Source organism: Neopsephotus bourkii, unplaced genomic scaffold (genome assembly GCF_033783945.1).
Source record: "Neopsephotus bourkii isolate Nb327-2 ecotype Australia unplaced genomic scaffold, CSIRO-AGI_Nbou_v1 NB_846, whole genome shotgun sequence".
NCBI classification, from domain to species: Eukaryota; Metazoa; Chordata; class Aves; order Psittaciformes; family Psittacidae; genus Neopsephotus; species Neopsephotus bourkii.
In genome coordinates, this window is record NW_026901342.1 from 2,374,578 (window position 1) to 2,399,830 (window position 25,253).

The 25,253-nt window shown below is 36.6% G+C and overlaps 1 protein-coding gene across 3 annotated transcripts; it reads left to right on the forward strand.

The window, feature by feature from the left end:
- Nucleotides 1-4,319: 4,319 nt before the first annotated feature.
- On the forward strand, nt 4,320-24,872 carry AKAIN1 (A-kinase anchor inhibitor 1). Of its 3 annotated transcripts, none has more exons than XM_061356368.1 (2): nt 4,320-5,523; nt 22,011-24,872. In XM_061356368.1, the coding sequence occupies exons 1-2, from the start codon at nt 5,502-5,504 to the stop codon at nt 22,199-22,201; spliced, it is 213 nt and encodes a 70-aa protein (XP_061212352.1). In that variant the 5' UTR covers nt 4,320-5,501; the 3' UTR covers nt 22,202-24,872. The 3 variants fall into 3 exon arrangements, with proteins under 3 accessions (XP_061212352.1, XP_061212353.1, XP_061212351.1); XM_061356369.1 differs by lacking the exon at nt 4,320-5,523 and adding an exon at nt 8,297-8,458; XM_061356367.1 differs by lacking the exon at nt 4,320-5,523 and adding an exon at nt 8,487-9,110.
- The last annotated feature ends 381 nt before the right edge of the window (nt 24,873-25,253 follow it).

Consider the following 25,253-nt stretch of genomic DNA (forward strand, 5'->3'; position numbering starts at 1 on the left):
ATTTAAGAATGTGTTTTCATTGCTTAAGAAGTCGGTAGTCTCAGATGATAATTTATTGATTCGTTTTCATTACCTTAATCTCCAGCATTTAGAATCGGTGTATAGATTTATTTTTTCTGGGTATGAAAGCCATGAGTATCTGTTCATGTAGCTGTATTAGGCTAGGAATATCTAATTACACTGATTGCTATATCTAAGCAACATTTAACACTTTTTTCTTTATACCGAGAGATACGTATTTGTATCCCAAATAAGTCATTATCATCCCCCCATTTCCTGTTACAAAATAACTGAAGTTTTCGTGAGATCTGCTTAGGACACTAAGGAATGTTTTCTCAGATGGCAATAGCATTTGATCTGATTACTTTGCAAAGACGAAAAGTGAATAGAAAGTGGCCAATTCTGCATGGCAAGATGGTTTACAATTGAATCTTTATGTTTATTTCAAAACTTCAGCTTTGGCTTTTATTTGTCTCTGTTCTGCTATAAAGCTTCTTTTGTGACAATACAGCGTCCTAAAGTAGAAAAGCAAAGGAGACTTTGTATCATAAAAATTCTCCTGAAAAGGCGAGTGTTGTTGCATATCCCCCTCTTTTCTTGCTCACAAAGAAGTCTGGTGAACTTATTTCTGTGTTGGTGCAAGTTACGAGATGAAGGTATTCAGTGAAGAGCAGGCATGAGGGTAAACATGGAAGAGGAAGCAGCTGAACTTTCTTATTTCAGTTGAAATAATGAAATGAGTGACAGTTCACTTTGTCTTACATAGTCAACTCCTTAAAATTTGTATTGTCTGCACAAATCTCATTCCTAGGTTATGTTCTTCTGTTGAATTCTTTCTTTTTGGAGACTTTTCAAGGTGGAGAGGTTCAAGCAAAACTGAAAAGAATTTTACTTTCTCCAGGTAGAATTTACTATGCATAGAACTATGATAGAGCTGATATTCTGATTACTCATTAATATGCTGGATAGTGTCTTCTATTTTGTTAACGAAGTAATGCCTGTCTGCTTAAATGCAGGGATGATCTCTTCTCGCAGTTCTTAGAACACAGCAGTAAGCTTAGCAGTCTTTAACTCAAACCTATTTGTCTACCTACCCTGGGTGATGATAAACAGAGAGAAGTAATGCACTAAGGCAGTAGGCTTTACCTCCAAGACACAGCTAAATCATGAGATGTTTCCATGTGTAGAAGTTAGTGGAAAAATTAAATGAAATCGAAGGATCAGATCCATGGCCATTTAAGGGAACCAATGTTGTGGTTGCTGCAACTCTTTTGCTGGCAATAGCACTCATGCAGTGTCTCAGGGAACCACTTCACAGACAGCTGAAGCACCTGAAAACTAATAACTCTTTTGAGTCATTTTTCCTTAGCCTTCTTGTAGCCCCACATGATTGACTCAGTGCTAGGGTCAGTGGAAGAGCAGGCCCAATTTAGATCAATTTTGGTTATTGTGGAGCTGCCTCCTAAGGCAGCAGCTTTCTGTTTTACCTGTCATGGTAAAACTGCAAATTACTGATAAAAGGGGCAATCCTGTTCTCTCCCCTTTTGCTGTTACCTTTTGCACCTGTTTCCTCTGTCTTACTTGCTTCAAATTTAATGGCTTTTGTGGCTTTAGGAGAAGCCAGTCAAGTGTGTTTCTATAACAAAGCAATTCAGTGCTTCAGTGAGTTAGTTTCAAGTTTTTGAACCAATTCATTAGGTTTGGTCCAAGGTAAGTGGCAGGAGTGCATAGCTAGAGTTAGGAGAATGAGTGGAGCAGGACTTGCCCAACTTTGGCAGCATGTTAAATGCATAGCAGTGAAACAAAGCACTTGGTGCAAAGTGTTTGTGAGAAGCAGTCAGGCAACACAAAGGACCATACATACCTCTTTTGCAACAGCCACTGGTGGTAGACTTCTGGGATTTTGAAGAGGGATATGTGTGTGCTTCATTTTTGCTTTTTCAGGAAGACAGAATTTGGGGTTTGAAGTTGCTTTGTTTTCTTTTTTTTATTGTTTAAATTAATCTGACACTGCCTCTTATCTGCCAATCCTACAAACCCTTGAATTGTGACAAATTGCTTAGATTAAGGAGAAAAGAATAGTTAAAAAAGACAACAGGTACTTAATTCACTGAAGGACAAAACCCCAAAAGGACAGAAAATTGTATTTTTACATTCTAAGTAAATGTTTACAAGTATCAGAAGATACTCACTTCATAGTTATTTAGGTCTGGTTTGGATTACTTACTGTGTAAAACTCATCATCTCTTTAGTTATTGAAAGTAAGATAAATCCCAAGTATAATGTATTTCATTAGGTGATGTCAGCAAGAGTGATTCATGTTAAGATTTTTTTGTTTTCCACCTGCTTTTTAGTTTAGACTCCTGTGGTAAACTCAAAGTTTTCAGAATGTTTGATTTTTATTTCTTTCCAGGTATAAATATGGATTCATTTGAAAGCCTGAATATAAAAACCGTAGGTATTTTTACATTTCTATTTGGTACTTCAGAGTAAGAAGTTTTAAATGTAGCTCTTCAGTTGTGTATCTGAGGCTGCAGAAGGCATTCTTTGTCAAGAATTGCCTTTTTTCAGGAAAAGTTCTTCCTGTTAGAGTCATGTTCTATATTTCTCACAGTTCTGTGTTTTAACAACATTTGAATATTTTCTTTTTATGCTCTTATTTTTTTTTAAATTTTACTAATTTATCCATATTTTCCAGTAAGATTTAGAAAAATCATAGTCTTTTAAAGTGTAAAAATAAAGCTTAAACCAAGATTTTTGAGACGTAAACTTTGTCATGCTGGTGTAAAGTTTCATTCTTTAACTTTTCAGCACTGTAAATGAAATACTGTACTGAAATAAATCAGATACTCTTACTTGAAAATATGATGACTGCCATCATAAATGGAGGTATGTTAAACACATTTTTTAATTAAAGTTAACACCCATTTTAACAGCATTAGTAAATGCTTTCAATATGAAACATAGGTTTAATTTTCCACTTCAATAATGAACTTTTCTTTTATTCAGTTGCATGACTCTTGTAACTCTCCCATTGTTCCAAGGACAGATTAAATGCAGTCAGAAGGGGGCCTTGACTTGATGGATGTGATAAATTCTGCTAAAGTATGGATATCCTCTTATAGATACTTTTCAATTCGACATGGATTATGCTCTGTGAATTTTGCTAAACTAATCTAAGGTTTTGATATTCTGCTTTTACAATCCTTTCTTTTGTGATAAAGTTAATGTTTTTGAACACAATTTAAAATTCATATACTTATTTGTCCAAATGGTTTAAATTTTAGCCATGCATGATGAAATCCCCATCCTTTTGACTATAGGAGAAGTTAAGAAACCACATTGTGTATTTATTCTTTGTATTTTACATATTGGTGTCATTCAGTATAGTTTCCCATTCTTAGTTCTTGAAAAATGAGAACTGTTAGTAGCATGTTAAAATTACAATTTTGATATTTGCATTTCACATATCTGTTTTCTTCTTTGAGCGTTAAGCATGCAGTTTAATATCTAGGTTGTTTACATTTACCAGAATATTATAACTGAATTTATTGAGGACTTTCATGGAATAGTATTTTCTTGAAAGTCTGTAAATAATTGTAAGCTGGCTTTTTTTTCTCCTTAGCTCATTAGCTAGCAGTTTTGCCATGGGTCATAAATGCATCTTTACTTTTTTAAGTTCCTTGAAGACTTGAGCATATGCCTAATCTTATGACTTGTGTCATGTTACACACACCAATAAGCTGTGGTATGATCAGGGTCTTCCTGTAGGAAAGAAGAAGACACATGGAAAACCTCTCATTTTTAGTCTAACAAATGCGGTGGTTTGCTGGTAGAATAAAAAATGTTTAAAGACGAATTTTATTTGTGGCAGACTCCCAACTTATCCTGTGAGTCATTAGCGTGGTGCAGAATGGTATGGCCATGACCATGTCATGAATCAGTGGTTGTTTGTGAGGTTCTTTAAGTCTCTTTCTATGTTTCACTGTGTCCCTGCTAGGTACAGACTCATTAGTCAAGGACTTGACTGAATTCCTTGCTGTATAAAAGAATTCCTGTGTGATCTAAAGGCTTTCAATTTCGGACTGTAACTCATTTGTCTTGGTGAAAGGACTGGCTGTCTACAGAGGTGTGGCAGGTGGGAGCAGCAATTACTTCGGCTCCACTGATTTTTGGATAGCTGTATAAGTACTAATGTTTTAGTTGAATCATTCAGTCTTGTATTTAAAACTCTTAAATGTATCTAGATCTTTGTTTCTTATTAGTTGGCTTTTGCTTTGGGTTAGCTTCCACGTAGCTTTGACTATAATATGATCTATAATATAAAGATACCAAGTTACTTCTTATGGGGCTGTTGGAAGATAACAAGTGCTAGGCATTCAGATATTGTGAGGGTAATGTGATCAGCTAGAGAGGTTTCCTAGATCAAAGTGAGGCTTTTGGGATTTCTGCATGCTGTGAGAAGTCCTGGGGTGGACTCATCTTTGTGATGCTTAAAAAGGCAAACCAAATGAAACCCAAACTGTACAACTGTTTCTCCTAGACTCTATCTAAAATTTGTCCATGTCTGTACACTTCAGCCCTGGACTACTATGCAGTTTACCAGATTAGTTAAGAAAAATTAATAGACTATTGTATTCAAACTCTAATGGTGACATTAATCTAATGGTATTCACTTTTGCCTGTCTCTGGAAATGTTGCATGTTCTTGCTGCTGGCTTTTGAGGTCTCACATCTTTTGCTGCTGGAAATATGTGCATTGCTGTTTTCCTGGAGTACTCAGGTAATTGGCTTTTTATTTACTTTTTTTTGGGAGAATGGTATTTCTACCCATTTTGATTTTTCTTTTTTCCCTTTGTTTATTTTTTGTATCTATATGTTAGAGGCATATTAATCACAGAAGCATTAATTGTTCTAATCTAAATATAGGACACTGAATATTTTGATCCCTGGTATACACATTGCCATTTGATAGTTCAGACACTCATCGAAATAATTTTAGATATTTCTTGCTGATGCTCAGTCACAATTACTTCCTCTAAAACATTTTCTTGCAGTTTCAGATATAGTGTATTGCACCATGGCTGGTAAAGATATTTATTGTTAAACTTAACTGTAAGATAGCCAGTGACTGTAACTGCTTTTTGAAGACCATTATGACAGTACCCAGTTTAGCAAAAGATATCAAGTAGTTCAAGCAGTTTACTGATAATATTAATCTTCCCTCATAAAGAGCTAGGTTTGATTATTAATGTTGAAGTGTGTGCAAAAATAAAAAATGGCTCAGAGGTAGCTAATTCATTCTCAGAGTTGAGGAGAAATTTTTTTATGAAATATAAAATTAGCATATGATGTAAACATATGAAATCTCCCTGATTTTCTCTTCATATTTTTATTTTATTATAAAACATTTTCGTTTATACTTGGGTGATTACTTTCAAATGATTCTTCCGGAAGAATGTAAAATGTTACTTGTAAAATTTTAGCTGTATATTCTTGTTAATGAAACATGGAACATTATCAGGTAAAAATGGCTTTTTCCTTAAAGCATGTTTACTAAGCTTCTGAATATATGTGACCAAATAATTGTTTTCAGCTCCTTTAGAACAAAGGGATTATGTCAGATGTAAAACCATAGAATTACGAGTAGCAACAGATGATTTAAAGTGACATCAGTCAACTTGATTTTTGTAACTGTCTAAAAATATTAGTTAACTGTTAAAATGTTAAAATTCCTAAAAAAAAAGTATCCTCAGAGTAAATCATTAAAAAATATCTTTGATGATACACACTAGAAAGTTTTTAAGTCTCCTAATTTTTACAGGAACTAGTAATTCCTCACTCAAACAGGAAGAAATTCAGCAATACACAAGGTGGGGAATGTAGAATTACTGTAAAAATATATACAGGTGTTTTTGTGAGTGGTTTTATATTTTCTGTTTCATACAAGTTGCTGGTACATGTTCAAATGAACAAGGCCAGGTATTGTATTTTAATGATATAACCTCATTTTTAGACTGTGCTTCATTCTTAATGTTTGGTTTTTGTTTGTTTGTTGTGGGTTGTTTTTTTTTTTAATAACAGGTCATAACTGATGTTGTTTTTCACTGAAGTTGATTGAGAATTATAATTAGTTCACTGTTCGTTTAGGTGGTTGTACTGCATTAATTGCACATTTTCTGAGGTGACAGTTCATTACAGAATTCTTCCCTGTGCAACTATTTCAGTGATTTCTGTGTATTTGATTTTGTGACCAAATCTGAAATTCAAATATTAATTAAGTGGAAAAAAAGAAGCCCAAGATGCCCTTTGATAACATTTTCTCCTCTGTCAGAAAACATTAATTGCTGGGAGCTTTTAATTTGAGCAAGAAAACTAAAATCCTTGAAATAAAATGTGCGTGTTTAGAGTAATTTATTAGACTAAATACAGATAGCAGTTAAAGAAAGATGTTGCAGATGCCCACCTGAAATTTTACAGGTTTCTTACAGACGTTCAGATCACTAAATCATAATTACTGTTTTGCAAATTTTTTTAGAAGCTGCTCCACCCCCTCGAAACCCAGTCCTTTGGGAACATACATATCATTTGTATATAATAGGAATATATAAAAAAGATAGATACTATTTGAGAGAGAGAAATGGATTGACATCTTTGTTGCTCGAAGGCTGGATCTCCACTGAACACATTAATCAAGTATGTAGGTGCCATGTAACGTCATAAAAAATACCTCTGCAAGTTTTCCTACAGTCTTTCCAAATTATTTTTCAGTCCTGATTTTCTAAGATTATACAGTGTCCTTCACCTTTCTCTTAAGAATGCTGAATATTGCTGACTGTAATATCTTCTGTATTTTATGTGGGATACTTGTACTAGAAATCGTTCTAATTCAGTTTGTAGGTATGCGTTAATGCTCACACTTCAGGTGCATGAGAATGATGACAGAGGGAAGAAAGTGAGGATAAAGAATTTTTAAGTAATATTTTTAGAGGGAGCACCATTTCTGAGCAGCCAGAGGTGTCATGCTTGTTTATTCAGTTGCTTTTGAGAGAAGTGAAATTTATATTCTGAGCTGAGAGAGGAGAAGGAAACAAATGGCAACAAAGAAACTGAAATTGCTGATGAGAATAAGGGGAATATACAGAAATCAGATACTAGAAACTGCATTCCCTAGGAGAAATCATTTAGTATTGGAAAAAAAAAAAAAACAAACAAACAAAAAAACACCCAACAAAGCTGTCACCAGATGATTAGTTTGATTATGATGCTGATGCCATTCTTGAGTTCTTGCTGAAGTACATGGGCAGAATTATTTAAGCAGATCAGTGCTTTTCTGTATCTGTACTGTAAGAGAAAGGCCTTATTAGGAGACTTACAGTTTTCCAGATTTAATTGGAGAATTCTCTGTGTGCAAAAACCTGGACTATGAAAAGAATGAAATAGGCTCTGTGGGTTATGAACATGGGATTGGAAAATGTATTGCACATTGCAAAAATTTACATGCAAATATTAATGAGATTGATTTTTTTTTTTAATCCACTTTCTCTAATTTGCACTGATAATCAGTATTTTTCAAAGTACCTCTTGCAGGTTAGGCGTATACAGAACAGTTAGCTTATCTAAATTTTGTCCCATCTGGCTGTTGTGCTTCTTGTTTCTGTTACAGAAGTTCAGGGTCCACGGGAATTCTGAGCATGGGTTTTACAAATAAAAGGAAATTAAATGTGAAATATAAAATTTGGTGAAAAAAAAATAAGTTTTGTCTTCTCCTGCTGCTTGCCCTCCACTTTTTTGTTTTGTTCATAATTCATAAATTTATTTACCTTTTGTCCCTGATGTCATCTTTTATATGCTGGAACATTCATGCTCCCTCTTAAATCAAAGTGCTTCTGCTCAGTACAGCTGGGTTAATGGGCGTGTGAAATCGGAGTAGAAATTCTTCAGCATTTGAACCTTTGAAAACTGAAATACTGTGACAAAGTCCGGTGTCTCTGGAGCCTACTAACAGGGCTGTTAGCTTGTGGTGAAAGCAGCGCACCCCGAAATGTCAGTCAGCGGGGGTGGGGGATTGCTGCGAGCTAATTAGGACCAATTAGCTGGTCTCCCTGCTGACCAGATCGCTATTACCTTTCTCTTCCTTGCCCTTCCCCTGATGCCGCTGCGGGACAACGAGTTGTGGCAGCGATGATTGCCGGAGGGTGTCCGTGTCCGTGTCGGTGCGGACGGTGGAGGCACGGGGCCGCGCTGAGCCCCGGCCCCCTCCCCGCCCCGCCGCAGTGTGGAGGGAGGGACCGCGGCCCGCAGCCGCCTCCCGCGCCGCGCCGCGCCGGGCGCTGTCCGGGGTGCTGATCCTTGCTAGCTGTGCTGTGCTGTCCGAGGTGCTGAGCCGTGCCGGGCCGAGTGCTGTCCGAGGTGCAGAGCCGCGTCGCGTCCCGGCGGCACCATGGTGTTCGCTCCAGGTAAGGGCAGCCGCTTCCCGTGCCCGGGCAGGGGAGCCCCGTGGGAAGGCCCCGTCCTTGCCGGAGAGCTCCTCCGGGGCTGCGGGGAGGGAGTGACGGCTGAACCCCAGCTGCCACCGAGCAGGGACAGGTGGTTTCAAAGAAGGTGACTTAAGGTTAGGATGTGTTTAGCTGTGGAGCCAGAGGTTAAGAGGGTCACCCCTGTGGTGCCCATCAGGGACAGGAGCCTTCTGTACAAGTGTGCAGGTGAGTGTGCACAAAAGGGTCAGAAAGTCACTGCCTTGCATGGAGAGTGAGTACACCCCCAGCACCAACTCCAGTGCCTGCCAAGGAGACAATCTCTGAAACTCGTGGAAATACTTTACAAATTTCCATCCCTCCTTCCCCTCCACTGCCTCAAGTGTTTGAATGGAAGAGAAGAGAAAGTTTTTTTAGTATAGCTTTTAGTGAAACAAAATTGACTTCAGCAGGATCTCATGTCTAAAGCGAGACCTCACTCTATAAGGTTGTAAAATCTGCTGTGTAGTATGTATGTGCTACACCACAGAAGAAAGATGCAGAGAATCTGTATTTGGCTTGGTACATTCTGCTTCCAATAGGCAGTTTGTTGTTCAGAAAGCTATGAGAGACCCAGTAGCTCCAGGATATAAATGTAAGTCATGTATAATGTCTTCTGTAGTTAAATGACTTGAAATTAACTTCACTAAAGATGTATAATTGTCAGTAAAAATAGTGGGTCAATAAAAAGGGAAACTAAAAGCTGCAACTTGACAATGAGTAACTATTAATGCCTTTGTTTTGCAAAGCTAATGGAATTTTTGTCTTCCTTTGGAATTCTGTATCCAATCTGTAGAGGGATAAGAATCCAAAATCTTTATACCTTCATTAAAAAAAAAAATAAAAAATCTTGAAGCTGACCCTGCTAACTTGACACAGACAAAATCTGTCAGAAATTAATATCCTTTTTCAACAATCAGAAATTCATTTTGTCTCTTTAACAGCCCAGTTGCTGTCTAATTTGATACTTCCTTGTACATCATGTTCTGAAACTGGGACCAAGTTGTTTATCTTAATAGAAACAGCAGCTGGTTTTTGTTCTACACCTTTCAGTATTAGTGGCTCTTTCTGAATTCCTTCTATCTGACAGACTGTCACCATCAACTGTACTAATTTTTAAAATGCACTTTGGGACTGGAATATTGCAGGAACAGATTACCCCTAAAATAAAGAAAACATGCTTATTTTTCCACAAAGGCTGACAATGAACAAACCACAAATCTCATTAATAAGTGCATGAATTGTTCTTTTCACAACTCTAATCCCGAAAGAGAAAAAAAAAAAAAAAAGTTGTGAAAATCTGTCTTGTATAGTCATCATTCTTTAGTCTGCTTTTACTCAAAGTCCATGGTTTCCTTGCAAATGTTGCCATAATATACATAGGGTAACTAAGTAGGAATTTGTAAAAGAGATGATAAAGCAATCAGAGGAGCTTGACAATCTCTTGTATTCAGACAGAGCAAGCCTGAGTCGATTGCTTTTTTTTTAATTGCTTTTCTTCACTGTAAATTAGTCCTGCCCTGGTGCTATTGCTTTACGAGATATTAAACACAGGAGGTTTGTACACATTATAGAATCTTCATAGTACTTAAGGCCCTATGGTATCAGAATGCAGTAAGTTTACTGAGAAACTGAGTTTAGTGTCTTGAATCAACTTTTTTGATTTTATTCTGCTGTGATGAATAACCTAATTTTCTGTACATTTATGTCTTGGGAGGGTCAGAGAGGGGAAAAAGATTTGTCTAACTATAAATGGTTTGGGTCAGAATGCTAAACATCCTTCCAGGATGGGGGTGGGAAAAAAAAAAGAAAACAAACCAATAACAATTGAAAAGAAACTGTCTTCCAGAAAAATAATGGAGCTTGTTTATAAAGATAAGTTTTTGCAAATGAATAAGATGATGCTCTCTTCCTAATGGTAGTGGATACATTATTGCAGAGCACTGAGTTAACAGACTGTGTTTATAAACTTTTAAATGGAAAAAGCTTATCGAATTTAATATACTTTCTCAAAGGCAAAGCCAACTGACCATTAACTGAATAGATACTTTTGAGTTAAGCTTCAACTCTTTTGCCTAAAACTTACAGCTACTATGTAAAACAAAAACCACAAAATCTAAGCAAACACCACCAAAAAGAACAACAATAACACCCCCACAACACAAACACACAACAAAACAACAAAAAAACCCCACAAACAAACAACAAAACAGTACCCCCTGCAAAGCCCTACAACCAACCAACCAACCAACCAACTCCCAAACAAGCCTGTATATTACTGAGCTAGATACATCAAAATTGTTGCAAAAAGGCCAGTATTTTGTCTTCAAAACTGGACTTTCTGGCTCATTCTAGGCAGTATATTGCTATTTACAAGTATGCAAAAACTATTATTTGTATGTGATTTTTGTTCATACACAGTTTTAATTAACCTTGAGTCTGTTCCAGAGAAAGGAACTGCGAAAAGTACATCTGACTGGGCCTTCATTGCAATTGGTTGGGTTGATTGACTAATGCCAGGTTGGTGTATAGGAAATGCAATTCAAACTCTATGAGTTGTCCGGGAGTTCATTTTAGCAGGAGCATTCCCACATGATGTGCTTCCCTTGCACTGGAGGGTGATCCATATAGTAGAAAACTAGGCAAGGTGTACATTGCAAAGTTTAGCTTCCTTACTTTTCCTGAATTGAACTGGTTTAGGGAGGCTGGGAAGTAGACAAGAAAAGTGTTACTGATTGTTGGATGTAAGGATGGAAATATGTGTGCCACTGTGGTAGAGAAACATGAAATTTCAAGGTTATAGATCAGGTCAAAAAGCAAAGTGAAGTTGTAATTGTTGAATTGGCAGATTTTCTTAGGAAACTTCAAAAGAGAGTGTATTCCAGAATTAAAAAAACCCAAACAAAGCAAAATAAACAAACAAAAAACCCCAACAAAACAAACAAAAACCCCCACGAGAACCAAAACCAAACACACACTCCCCCCCAAAACCCACCCCCCCCAAAAAAAAACCCAAAACAAAACACCAAAACCCCAATGCCAAATTAGCTTATAAAAGACTGATGACTATAAAAATCCACAGAAGAAATATCTGTCCTTGTAAGGTAAGGAAGAATAAGCAAAATATTTATTCGTTCTAAAGCATAAGCAAAAACTATAGGATGCAGCAAATTTTCTTTTATTATCATGTCATTAGTTTACAAAGGAGTGATTACTTTCACTATCAGGATTAATCAGATTTAACAATAACTTTAAATGTTGTTAAACAATATCTTAATGCTTCTTTGCAAATTGCTTTCAGTTAACTTTTCCCCAAAATGACCTTGGGCATATTCCATGCTTATCTTCACCCCTAAAACTTTCTTTCCTCCAGTGGAAAAGTAAAATAAAACTTAAAATAATACTGTTTATTTCTGAGTTGCCTGAAGGAGTGGGAAACAGGAATTTTTCATTCTTGAAGGTTTGTCTTTTTTTTCCTGATGCTATTTTCTATGAGTCACTTAAACACTTCTGTCTTGAACCTTTGCCCTTATGTGTATGTACTGATAGAGCACACAGATGGCCTGTATTTTTAAAACTAGCTTGAGAACAAAGTTAGAAGCCTATTAAAGATATCTGAACTACCTAATCGTTTTTCCAGCAACTTTCACTAGAGTATAATTTCAGTGATCATTTTAGTATATTTTTAGAATTTTACTTCATAATGTAAGACCATAAAAAAAAAAAACAACCAAAACAAATCAGAGTTTCATCATTGCATTGTTTTCAACCAGTTAGTACTATACAAAGTTGTGTTTGGTTGACTAGGGATCTTTATTGTTGGCTAAATAATATCTTTTTGCAAGGCATCAATTTTGATCTGAATACATCAAGGCAGTTTGTTTCAGTGTCTGAACACTCCCATCCTTTACGCTTTATCTACTTTGAGTTGTGTGATTTCATCTTTCAGATGAATTTTGTTATTTTTCAGTGTCAATTGAAGAATTCTTCTTATCTGACATTTTTCCCATAACTGGGAACTTGAAGGCTTTACTCATGACCCTGCAATCCCAAAAGAAGAAGGAGGACATTTTTGTGTCAATGTTTTTATGTAAAGAAAAAGATGTGTGAATACACTTAAAGTTTAAAGATAGACATTAGAGAAGTCAGAATATTCATTGCTCAGCACCTTTTTCGTACAACAGCAACGCAAATAGCTTTTCAACTAGCTTTTTAGCAGCACAGCTGTTCTTAACATTTTTAATCTAGGAGCAGCATAGCAGACTTGCGTAATGATACTGCAGATCAGAAGTGCATCCTGTACCAAACATTTTGGGAATCTCATTAAGCTGCAATTGAAGATGTAGCAGCTGCACACTGTAACAGATGTGCTTACTTGTCTGAATAGTCCTGGTGTTCTGTAGTGGAAAAGCTGGGAAAGCAACAACTTGTTGTGCTGCAAGACGCAAAGACAAAAAAATCTTGATAGCCTTTTGCTTTTTTTTGGTTTTAGAGTCACTCCCGGAGAACCCTGTTCACAATGCGCAGATGGAGACACTATGCAGGGACCTGTTAATGAATAGAAAAATGGCTTGTCCGCATTACTGCTGTGCTACATTCTGCTAATGCTCTAATTCTGCAGTACCAAAAAAAGCACCCTAATATAAGATGTAACAGTATATATATGTAGGATTCTTTCCCATCTTAATGTTGACAAAGTCCATGTGATGGACCTAATTCGGAAGCTATAGGAGAGACTACTTTGCAGATTTCATGCATTCTGATACAATGGTTGTTTTTGTCCAGAATCTGTGATGGCTGGTAGTGAGTATGGAGACCAGTTGCCATCCAAAATTATCTGTACTCATTTGCAGCTAACAGCTTGCAAGAATACTTCGAAGTGTTTGCCGCCTGGTAAGAAGAAATTGTATAGGAGGGAATTTCTTGTTCTGTTTTTCTGAGGAAAAATTGTTTTTTGTGCTGACCTCTCCTCAGTGACATGTTGGTCTTTTCCAGATCTTATTAGTGAGGTGCAAGAAAGTTAGTTCATAGGTATTCAGAAGTGGGATGAAATTAGCAAGCTCAAAAAGTAGTCAACAGTCCTAGATGCAATCTTTCTTTAAAGTCTGAATCAACATAGTGTTAAACTAGCACAGAATTTACTTTTTCAAGTTATTTTTAACAGAACTGATGGCTTGAACAAGTGAGGCTGGCACCTCTCACTTCCGTATCACTGGGCTGAATCCTATTCAGGTTAGCAGTGAAAAGAATTCTGTCTTCACAGTGGCTATGTGGCCTATATTGAAGGAGTTCTTCATAGTTGAGGGATGGTGGTAATACGCAATACAGTCATTAGTAACATCCTTGCTGGCACTGTGTATGGACTCTATGTATTGAGCAGGAAAATTGAACAAGGAATATACAAAAAGAATGACTTACACTGGTTCCTGAAGTTTGTCCTTCCAAATGATTATTATTCTAGATGAATTGCTCCACTGTACTTGTTAGAGATCTAAATAATATGAGTCCAAGCTTATAAGCCTTATCATGATAATGAAAATTAAATGCACTTACTGTAAAATGCAGTGAAAGGCAGATTTATCTTATACCTTCAGACTCATCAACTACACATTTTACAAATCCATTGTATTGAGTTTATAAATATTAAGTTAAACAAAAATTCTTCGCAAGCAATGTATTGGTTATTTCTGTATAGTCTTTCTGAAATATCTGAGTAGTGGTTACCCATTTGTAGTGTGTTCATTCCATAATAATTTGCAAGCTCCTACAAAACAAGATTTAGTATTTCTTAAGGGATTGCAATTGGAGCAGAATCTATACTGATGTTAGCAGAAATGAAAAGCTGACCTGAATAACCATAAAAAGCTTCGGGTTCCTTTAGAATGCCTTGCCAGGAAAGTCAAGACAGGTGAGCTCTGTGCTGCTGTCATCTAACCCTGTAGTCATGTCATCAGAAGATGCTGTCTTCCTTCTTCAAGAGATTCTGAAATTTTCTGCCTGAAGAAGTAAATTGAACCCTATTCTATTCAGGTATTTCTCTAACTGTAAGGCAAATGTAATCTCCTGTGGGTTACTTAGATATACTTCACTCTGTAGTATGCATATCTCATATAATGACACTGTTTTCTTACTTCAGTGAATCCAGCCACTGTTTGTCAGCATGGATGGGATGTGCATCCATTACTGCTTCTATTAAGGACTCACAGATTAACATTACATTTTGTCTTGAAGTAAGGGGGATTGGTTTGGTTTGGGATTTTGAGTTTGGTTTTTGTTTGTTTTTTATTTTTTTCCAAGAGATAAGGCAAAGCTGTGTTTCAGCTGAGGTCTAACTAGGCAATTTCTGAAATTAGACTCTGAATAGCCTGGTATAAATTGAAACACATCTAAAATGTAGCACATTTGCTTGTTCAAGACAGGTTCCAATAACCTCTTCCTTTTTTTTTTTCTTTTTTTTTTTTTTTTAACTTTTTACAAAGTAACCCAGGTTTAAATACTGCAAATTTAATTAACCTGTACATAGTTCTTCATTTACACTATAAAGTGGTGGGTACCAAAAGTCTTCTAATGCCCCCCAAAGCTAGATAGAGAATGTATCTGTAGATGCCAATAATCTTTTAATATAAAAAAATGTGGAAGCTTCATTTTGGCTGGCATATTTCAAATAGCATCAAATAACTCACTGCAGTCTTCAAAAATATATAGTAAACAAACCAAAGAGACTTACAGAAAAAGCAAAACTCGGTGAGAAAAAAAAAACAACAAAACAATAACCCAAACTTCATTTCAGATATAGGTAATGTCTGGATAAAAAATGATACAATGATACTCAGGAGATATTTCATCCTTTGAGACAATTTATCTGCATTTCTGCTCTGCTCCTTTGCCCTTCCATTCCTCCTGGATTAGTGTTCAGAGCAGGGTTGTTCCAGCTTCATTCTTATTACTTGTTTTGAAGAGCAAAGTAGTCTATGCTGGCCCCCTTCCTGATACTGTTCCTTTTCCATGCTGATTGCATGGCAGGAGTTAAGGATCGAGGCAACTGAGTGTTGCCATCCTGTACTTGACAGCTATGTGTCAGGACTTCACAAGGTTACATTTTAGAGCTTGAGAAATAGTGATGGACAGACTATAATACACTTAAGAATACTTTTCTTATTTAATTTTCTAAGATTAAATTTACAATTTCAGAGTAGGACCTTTTCGTGAGGTCTTTGAACTGGCAGCATTAAAGACATGGAGACAAATTGGGTCTCTAATCCTGAGAATAGCTTAATGACACTCATGCATAAAGTTGGGTTTATGCACATGTGTTGGAAAGCCTTTAGCCCTGGATGACTGCCATGTTCATTCATTCTGGGTGTAATTAACATGACTCATCAACATTTCCTGATTAGGGATGCTGTGCAGCCTCATATTTTATATCTCTTCAAATTAGGCTTCTAATGCTAAAATCTGAGCAACCAACCTATAAGGCAAATCAAAGAAGGAGATTGATTTTTTAAATTTTTTTATATATCTTCTTTTAGCCATTTCAATTCACGGGTTACAAAATATTTGCCAGAAGATGCTTACCTGGAACTTCCATGCTGTGGTTGACAAGCTGGAGAGATGTATCACTGCCTAATGCCAATGGGAAGTTAAAAGAGAGGAACTTTGTTTATTGTAGTAGAATATCAATGTTGATACAAAGAATGTTGCTGTTAACTACTGCAACATGTCCATGATGTCATTAGGAACTTGCCAGGTTCTTTAAATTTTTTTGAAAGGTCTGCGATTTATAAACACAAATGAGGGAATATCCTGCAACTTTTTTTCAATAAGTATAGCTCCCATACATCTGCAGTGGACCTTGTGATGCTGAAGTCTTATCGTCACAGTCTTGCTTACTTATACTTCTGTTCCATTTTAAAATTTCATTAATACTGACATTTGGATTATAAAAATTACAGTAGTAATTTTCAGCATAATTTAAATAGATTTACCAGACAGCAGTATTTTTGTTGGACTATTATTATTTTTTATTAATAATGGAAAAATAATTCTAATGTTGCAAAGCTGCAGAAAATTGGAGTATTGTGTACAGTTCTGGTGTCCTCAACATAAAAAGGACATGGAGCTGTTGGAACAAGTCTAGAGGAGGGCCACAAGAATGATCAGGGGACTGGAGCACCTCCCATATGAAGACAGGCTGAGAAAGTTGTGGCTGTTCAGCCTGGAGAAGAGAAGGCTGCGTGGAGACTTCATAGCAGCCTTCCAGTATCTGAAGGGGGCTTATAGGGATGCTGGGGATGGACTCTTCATTAGGGACTGTAGTGGTAGGACAAGGGGTAATGGGTTAGAACTTAAACAGGGGAAATTTAGATTGGATATAAGGAGGAAATTCTTTCCTGTTAGGGTGGTGAGGCACTGGAATAGGTTGTCCAGGGAGTTTGTGAATGCTTCATCCCTGGCAGTGTTCAAGGCCAGGTTGGACGAGGCCTTGGGTAATATGGTTTAGAGTGAGGTGTCCCTGCCCATGGCAGGGGGGTTGGAACTCGATGATCTTAAGGTCCTTTCCAACCCTAACTATTCTATGATTCTATGAAAATAGTATAATGGTTAAGTATCACAATCCAAAGCAATATATTAATAAAATAAATAGTAAATTTTCTAGTTAAAGGATATACCTGCTGAATTTCATGTAAAAATGAAGAAAAAATATTTGCTTCATGGCTCTTTCAGCTGCAGAAATTTTGCATAAAATGAAATTGTAGCTAAGAGGGGAATACATTTTGGGTAATAGTGAGTTCTGAATTGCTCAGAAGTTTGCTTAGAGAAATGTGATTTTTTCTGTTAGCTTTAGGTGTGCTTAAGCTCAAAGCTTTTTGCCAAACAAAATTTTCATTTTTACCAGAATGACTTTTGTGGTATTCATTTGCTGAAATTAAACTGCATTTGTTATTCCTGTGAAGCAGAACATAAACTTTTGATCTCTGATGCATGGCCCTTGGGATTCATGGAACCCTTTCATAAACTGAGCTGTTCTCTTCAAATGCAATGTTTGTGTTGTGCCTCAAGGCAGGATGAGACCTAACCCCTGCAGGAAGACATGATGAGCTGCATAAATGTCACATACTTGGAAAAAAGGTGACTTAAAATTAAAGGCATTATTTTTCTCCTGGGAAAGCAGTAAGGTCACACAGCTGAAGAAGCAAAAGGAATAACTGAGGAACAAGAGAAGTTTCCTGAGATACGGTTTACATTCATGGTAATGCAAGCTCACAAATGACTAATCTTTTCTCAAAAAGTAAGAGATAGATTATTTCTAGTCCATGTTTTCCAAGAGTTCAAAGTTCTTTCCTACCACAGCTCATTCGCCATTTAGCCCCTGATCTCTTTTCATGTCAGAAATGTTGCTTCTGTTTCCTTCTAAATCACTGATTCTGAACTCACTGAAAGGTGTCTCATCCCCCCACAGTTCATTGCCACCAATAGTGGATCTAGGATGGACTTGCATCTTTGCAAGAGCAAAATCATGCCTGTGGTAGTTTAGCTTCATTATAGTATTCCGAACTGTCCTATGAAAAGATATGGTAGAAAACTTAATTGCTGATTCATAAAAATTGCCTGTTATTAAGTGTTACTTAGCAAGAGTGTTTATAAAACATTAATTTTAACTTGTAGCAAGCTGAAAGGGAAAAGGCATAGGGTATATCAACAGGAAGTGCAGGAGACTACTTTGATTGCAATCTGAAAAGGAAGTGACTCAGAATGCTTTGAAGAAAGTAAGGTGTGTAAACGATAAAAAAGCTCCATGTGCAAAGAGAGTGAAGTTTTTCAAGATTTAAGCTGTGCTAAATGCTATTTCTCTGTAGCTAGCATTTTCCTTGTATACTTTTCTATGCATATTCCATAGTGCAAACGTTGCAGAGAATGTAGTCTCCTATACAAGGTGTTCTTGGACTTAAACTAATATTAGTTCTAGTAATTGAGATGAATATTTGGAATATACTTTAAATACTTTTATTCTTTTTCCAAACCGCTAACGAATTTTCCTTCATGGGAAGCATCTTCAAGCGAGCCAAGAGAATTTCAAGGTACTGATACATGGCACTAGTTTTAGATAAAAGTGAAATATGTGACTGATTCCTGCAGTAAGTCCAAAATTTTGAGGTTTTGTCTTTTTTTTTAATCTCTCAAACTAATCTTTAGATTGTGGAACCAGGCTGGAGTTTACAAAATAGTTTTCATCTGCTATGTTAGTTGGTGTAAAACTCCCCAAATGAAAGACAAGGTACTAAAAACATGCTAAAGAGACTTTGTCATGTCTTAAGGTAAAATTGCTAACTTGAGTTTAATGTTACTTAACCTGCATTTTTCCATTCTTTATTTGCAGAATTAGGGTGCTGGTTTCCTGTGTAAGTTAGGTGAGCATTTAAAAATGGAGAATAAGTAGAAAAGATTTTCTGTCATTGAGCGAAAAAGAGTAGTCATTAGATAAGGATAACTAGTAGACAGAATGCTCTTTCTGTATCCTGCAAGTTTTTCCCAGCAATTACTTCAAATGACCTTGTTTAATGAAATCTTAGTAAAGCTAGTTATTCTTCAAATCTCAAAAAAAAAAAAAGGTAAAAATTAGCTATATCTTATCACCTTAGTAACTCTTATTCTGATTAGCTAAACACTAGATACTTAGACAACAGAGCGATGTCTCTGTTTTACCTAATGGAAAATAGTCAGTTCTTAAAATGTCTGATGAATTTTACAGGCACTCAGATTTATGCCTTTGTTTATATCCACAGCAGTCTGTATTTCAGCAAGGTTTTGCAGTTTGATAGATATGTTCCAGCTCGTGATCCCTTTGGGATCCTTACATGAGTCATCTCAGTTTTCCTTAGTAAATTCCTCTTGTGCCAAGAGTAGTGCCAGCATATCAGTAAATAAATGACCTTCTCAGCACTTAGCACAAATCTATTTTCTGTTCTTGAAAGGAATAATTGAAGAGGAAGTAGTGGGGATGGTCTTCCAGACACATTTACTTCTTCAGGAAGTGGAAAAGTTGGAGTTTATGGCAGCCTCACCAGCTAGAGCACAGAAGGCTTGTGATTCGAAGGGACCTCTGGATGTTGTCTTGTCCAACTCCTGCTCAGGCAGAGCCAATCTAGAATCATTAGCTGAGGCATGTCCAGATGGGCCAGCTGTGATGGACACCACACACCTGGGGGAGCGGGATGTTCATGTCTGACTGCTCAACATGTCTGGATCCTGGCTGGCAGTCTAGCTCTTACACATAATGGCCCTAATGCAGGCTTAGACCTCCATACAGTGTCAGATATCTTCCTCAAAAAAGGCTATTTTTTTCCACTGTTGCTTTCTAATCTGCATGTTCAGCATAAACTGCCAATGGTCTCATTGGCGTATCACCCCAGGCCAACATTTCTGACTCTCTCCATGTCCAAAGCCAATTAGCTGTTGTTACCTGTGATACTATCTGCCTAAATGTGTTACACAGGTGGAAAATTCTTAAGTTTGTTTGAGCTGCCTTATTTCTCTTCTGTGCATACCTAAACCATCAGGGCAGTAATAGCCCAGATATTTTGGGGGTTTTGTTCTTGATATGTTTTCCCAGTAAAAAAAAGAGTCATCTAATGATTTCAAGCTGGGCACACATAATGTAGGTCTCACTTATCTGAGTGATGATTTCAGGCAGGCTTTGCTCCATGATAAATGACTGAAAACTTGAGTAGAAATTCACTGGAAAACTAAAACTTATCATTTTTTTCAACTGGGCGTTGCTGTGGATGACCTTCCTAATGTAAAAATATTTAAAGTTCAGATTTTGTAGATTGTCAAGAACCAAGCATCCCTAAGGAGAGAAAACTAATTTTAAATAGCAATGTGTTTAATGACAGTATGTTTTTGTAATAAGTTTTGAGGGGTTTATGGCTATAGGGGTTGACAAATTTTTCACATTTCATATAATCTCATAATCCATTGCAGCATACTCATTTTTATTTACAATTTCCTGTTTATCCATGCTTTTGTTAATATATTATCTTCTGAATATCAGCTGAATTGGCTGGTCTTTTTCAGACCTGCAAGAAGACTAATTCATTGTGTAATACCAAGTGAGTTCATATTTGAGTAATAAAGAAATATGTGTACTTTACTGTTAAGCAACATTGAAATTTTTCCAAAAAACACTGTTTCAAGTGCTGAGGAGTGGAACAAACTGAATCAGGGAATCTGACTGTGCCAAGAATTCAAGTAATTCCATTCAGTCAGCTTTTCCAACTTAAAACGTGTTTTCTAAGTTTTCATGGGTTTACCCTCTTAATTGTGGGCAAACTTTGTCATCCCATTTTTTTAAATTATTTAATTTCAGTAGCATTAAATCACATATGTATTTTACTTTTATCCTTAGCATGTATAATATGAACATGATAGAAATAAGTATCATTTTTAAGCCCTTTCAAAGAAGCAGGAGAGATAATAATTTCTTTCTTGTAGAGTAAACTTTCCTCATTTTGCTGATAGTTTCAATGGCCCAAAGAATTATGGAATCACAGAACCACAGAATGGTTTGGGTCAGAAGGTTGATATCCTTCTTATGTTGGGGGCTGAGAGCTGAGCACAGTACTGCACGTGGTAACGAGAGCAGAGGAGGAAAAATCACCTTCCTTGACCTTGTCTTTATCTAGCAAAACAAGGAAGTGTCACATAAGAAATATGTATTTGTCAGGTTGCTGCTACAGGCAGTGTTGTGGATGTGTGTTTGTGTTCCTGCTTTTTACCTACAGCAATCTGAGCCTTTTTAAATGCTTTTGCAAATGTTTTTAGGGACCTAAGAATTAACAAACTGGCACTTAACACAGTTTTATACCTCGAGGTCAACTGGAATTTGATGGGTGAGTGCTTTTAGTCTGAACTAAAAGTAAATAGAAATGTTAATGAAACAGGTTTTTCTCTGTACGGTGATGAAAAAGTTCATGTCAGGATTGCAAAATGAAGTCAAATTCCTCGTCCAGAAGCGCAGCTCAACTCAAAAAAGGGTATGATTCACAGGTGGATGACAAAACTCTCCTGCTCTGTCTTACTGCATAATGCAGCTGCTCTTGTTTCAGCAGTGGAGCCACAGCTGTCCCCAGAGCTGGGAAGTAGGCATGGGTACCTCAGCTCTATGACTCAAAGTATCCTTCATTCAGTCCTGTAGCACTGAGCATGTGGAGGCACTATCTACCCTACTTCATCTACCCTACTTCATCATCTTCTGTGTTCGCAGGTTTCCTATGTAATGAACTGTTTCCAAGCACTCCATGGTTGGTTTTGAGTTTTGGTTTTGTTTTGTTTTGGGTGTGGGCTTTTTCTTTTGGGGGGGGGGGAGAGTTTTGGTGTGGGTTTTTTTTTTTTTTTTTTTGTTTGGTGGTGGTTTTGGTTTGTTGGTTTTTTTTCAGATTTTCAGAGAGCAGTCACAAATGCTTAGTTCCCTTTCTTTGTCATTTGGCTGTGGCAGGTGAGAAGCCAGGGACAGAGCAAGATGAAGTTAAGCTGCAGAACGCCAGCAAGCAGATTGTGCAAACTGCTATCCTCCGAGCAGTGCAGCAAGTTTCCCAGGAGAGCCAGCAGAAGGAGAAGAGAACAAACAGCAGTACAAGCCTCCAGCTAGAAAGAGGAAAATTAACCAAGAAGCATGAAAAGAAGTAAAGGAGAAGACTGTTTTTTTTCAGTCCTCCAGTCTGTGTGTTTTCAGCCTTCTCTTTAGTATCAGCTGTATTGCTAGTGCAATGTTACTGTCATAAAGTAAACCAAAGTATAATCACACCTAGACATAGGGTAAAGCTGCAATAGTCCTCAGCTGAGAAATACTAAGTGCATTAGATGACTATATTTATGCAGTGCCTCTTAACAGAAACAATAACCATAGCTATAAAAGTAGTTCCAAGCACAAGCTTTTATGATATGGACTTGTTCTGAAAAGCTTGTTATCAGTGCACTTTCATGTAAGTTCTGCGTGCAATGTTAATGTCAGTTCAGCTGGATGGACTCTTCTTTGAGTTACTGGGTTCACTGAAGCTGTCTTCACTGAAGAAATAGCAGAATGCTTTCAGGCTGCTTTGAAGCACGAGTTTGTACTTTGCTTTGATTAAACATGAACTATGCTCAAATGGCAGTATAAAGTAGATTTGGTAAGTTCCGTGAACCAATTTTTTTCTTCATCTTGGGATGGGGGGAAAAGCAGTCCAGTATGACTGTGGTGACTGTGATTTATGACTGTGATCATAGATCTATGGTCTATGTCTTTTTTTAAATAAGTTAAAAGAAGTACTGAAGTTTTAGCCTACTTATTTGAAATACTTCTTTACTTCTGCAAAAAAATCACTTGTGCCTCAACTATTCCTTTAAATTTTCTTGATACTAAAAGAAGAGAAGCTGATGTGCTGAAATGGAATCCGCCAGCTTTTCCTTCAGTTTTGCAGCTTTGATGAGGCTTGGTTTACAGAAAATTAAGACTGGAGTGGCTTAAAAATAGGTTTTGAATTTATTAATATCTTAAAGGATGGAAATACACTGTGTCTGAATTCTATCATGGTAGATATTTCTCACCTGCTGGGCATAAAGTGACTTCAGATATCTACAGTTGTTACATAGATTCACTTTAAATAGCACTGTGTTAAGCTGGTAATACAGAACTTATCCTTTAACTGCTCTATATCGCTGAAGAAGTCCATGATTTTTCTGAAAATAGAAATTAAATACATGTAGCTTTCACTTTTATGCTCCCTTACTGTAATGATGATTGCACTATTAACATCTGAAATGAGTAACAGTATATTTAATTCTAGACTAGTTTATAGCTCTAATTCAACTGAATTATTGTAGTAATACACCTAGAAATACAGAGAAGCAGATACACAGGATCTGCAAAGGAGACAAACTTTTGTAATTGCTTTTCTACTCAGATGATTCTCAAAGAAACTGGTTTAAGTAATTGGTTATAACTTGCTGTGTCCTACTGCTTGTGTTAAACAATTTCAGGGTTCTTTCTCATGGCTGGAGGCTTATTCATGAATAGCCACATTCTGTAATATTAAGTCTTTAAAGAGTGCTTGGTTCCTTTTTTTTTCTTTTTTTTGTAATTTAACAGCATTGACTGTAACAGATGGTTTAGCTCAATCTTCTTGTGCTTAAAAGTGCAAAGAAGAATTCAACATGATTAAAGTTTGTCTGAATCCTCTGATAATGAAAACTGACCGGGATTGCTAGTACACAGTTGATTCACTTCTATAGACACTGGGTGAATCTTCCCAGCCAAGCAGACTTTGAAAGGTGGAACTAATTGTGTCGTGAGGCCTGTGCATGTTTGTCATAATGATATGTTTTTTTATCATTAGTCTTTTTGTCAATTTGCCTTAGGCTGGGAGGTAGCTCTTTGCATCTTTGCCTTCTAAGAGCCTAAGAAAACTGATCATGAGTAAAGGTTAAATTGTGAGGCAAATGAGCAGGCAAGCCTAGTGGATGGAGAGCAGTCCTGTTGGAGACACTTCATAGTGCATAGTGATGTTTTCCATGGATTCACTTACAGTGCTGTAGGAAGGAGAGCTATAGAACAGCAATATCCTCATTTCTTGGGAGTTTTCTTTTTATTAATGCTTTTTGTCCCCATAAATTTGAAATAGGTCTCCTTTTTTTACATATATATGTACCTAGTAGTTATTTTAATAATCTGTGTGTAGTCTGGAAATTTTTTGCATGTCCTATTTTTGTAAGTGTTAAAAAAAGAGGAATTTCAAAACACAGTGAATCTAGGCTTTTGCTGGATCCACTGCTTCATGTGATCCTATTCCACTCTCCTCCCACTATGCTCTTCTACAATATCGCTTCACTGTCCTTGTCCTTTTGGACATGCTATTGCTCAAACATTAAATAATACCTATCATCTTCAGTGTTGTCAGATATCTAATATCTTGGAAAGCCTAACAGAGCCTTGAGGAAGTTTTCAATGGTGTCCTATAGAGGAAAAAGAAATGATGTAGCTTAAATAGCATAGTTTTCCCTGAGAGCCAAATAATGTGTCTAGCTATAGTATATATCTCTAAATTAAGGCATGAATTTAGTATTTCTTATTTACAAAGGGTGTTCTGCACACCACTTGCATCCAGGATATGTAGCTGAGATCTGTACTGCACATGAGAGAGTTGCATAGAAAAAAACTTTACCTTTGGCTTGTTATATTCTCACTACATGGTGAAAGGGGGTATTTTTGGTATCTTCACTGACAGATTATATTTTCAGGACAAAACAGAGGTGAAAGAAATTACTACAGATGTGATACAGGTCTGATTACAAATAAAAAATCTCAGATCTTAATATCTTACATGTCTTTGGTTTCTCTTGTCAAAAGAAGGGAAGCAATTTTCAGATTCATTAGACAATCTTATGTGTTCATGACAACAATGACAAACGTACAATGACAAACATGACATAGACAATGTGTTCATGAGGTTTGTAGTAATCAATGCACTGTTCAGCTCAATAACTCATATCTGAAAAGTAGAATACAATCAAAATGGTATCTATGTATATTTAAAACAAATTCACCACCTTTTAGTACTTATCAGTGGTAAGTAGAAGGATGCATAAACATGTTAAAGTACATTTATCACATGAAGAAGAATTGGGTGCCTGAAGTTATCCTGCACTGAGCTTGCTGAGTTTTCATTCGGGTTGGTTATCGCAATTTTATTATGATACATGT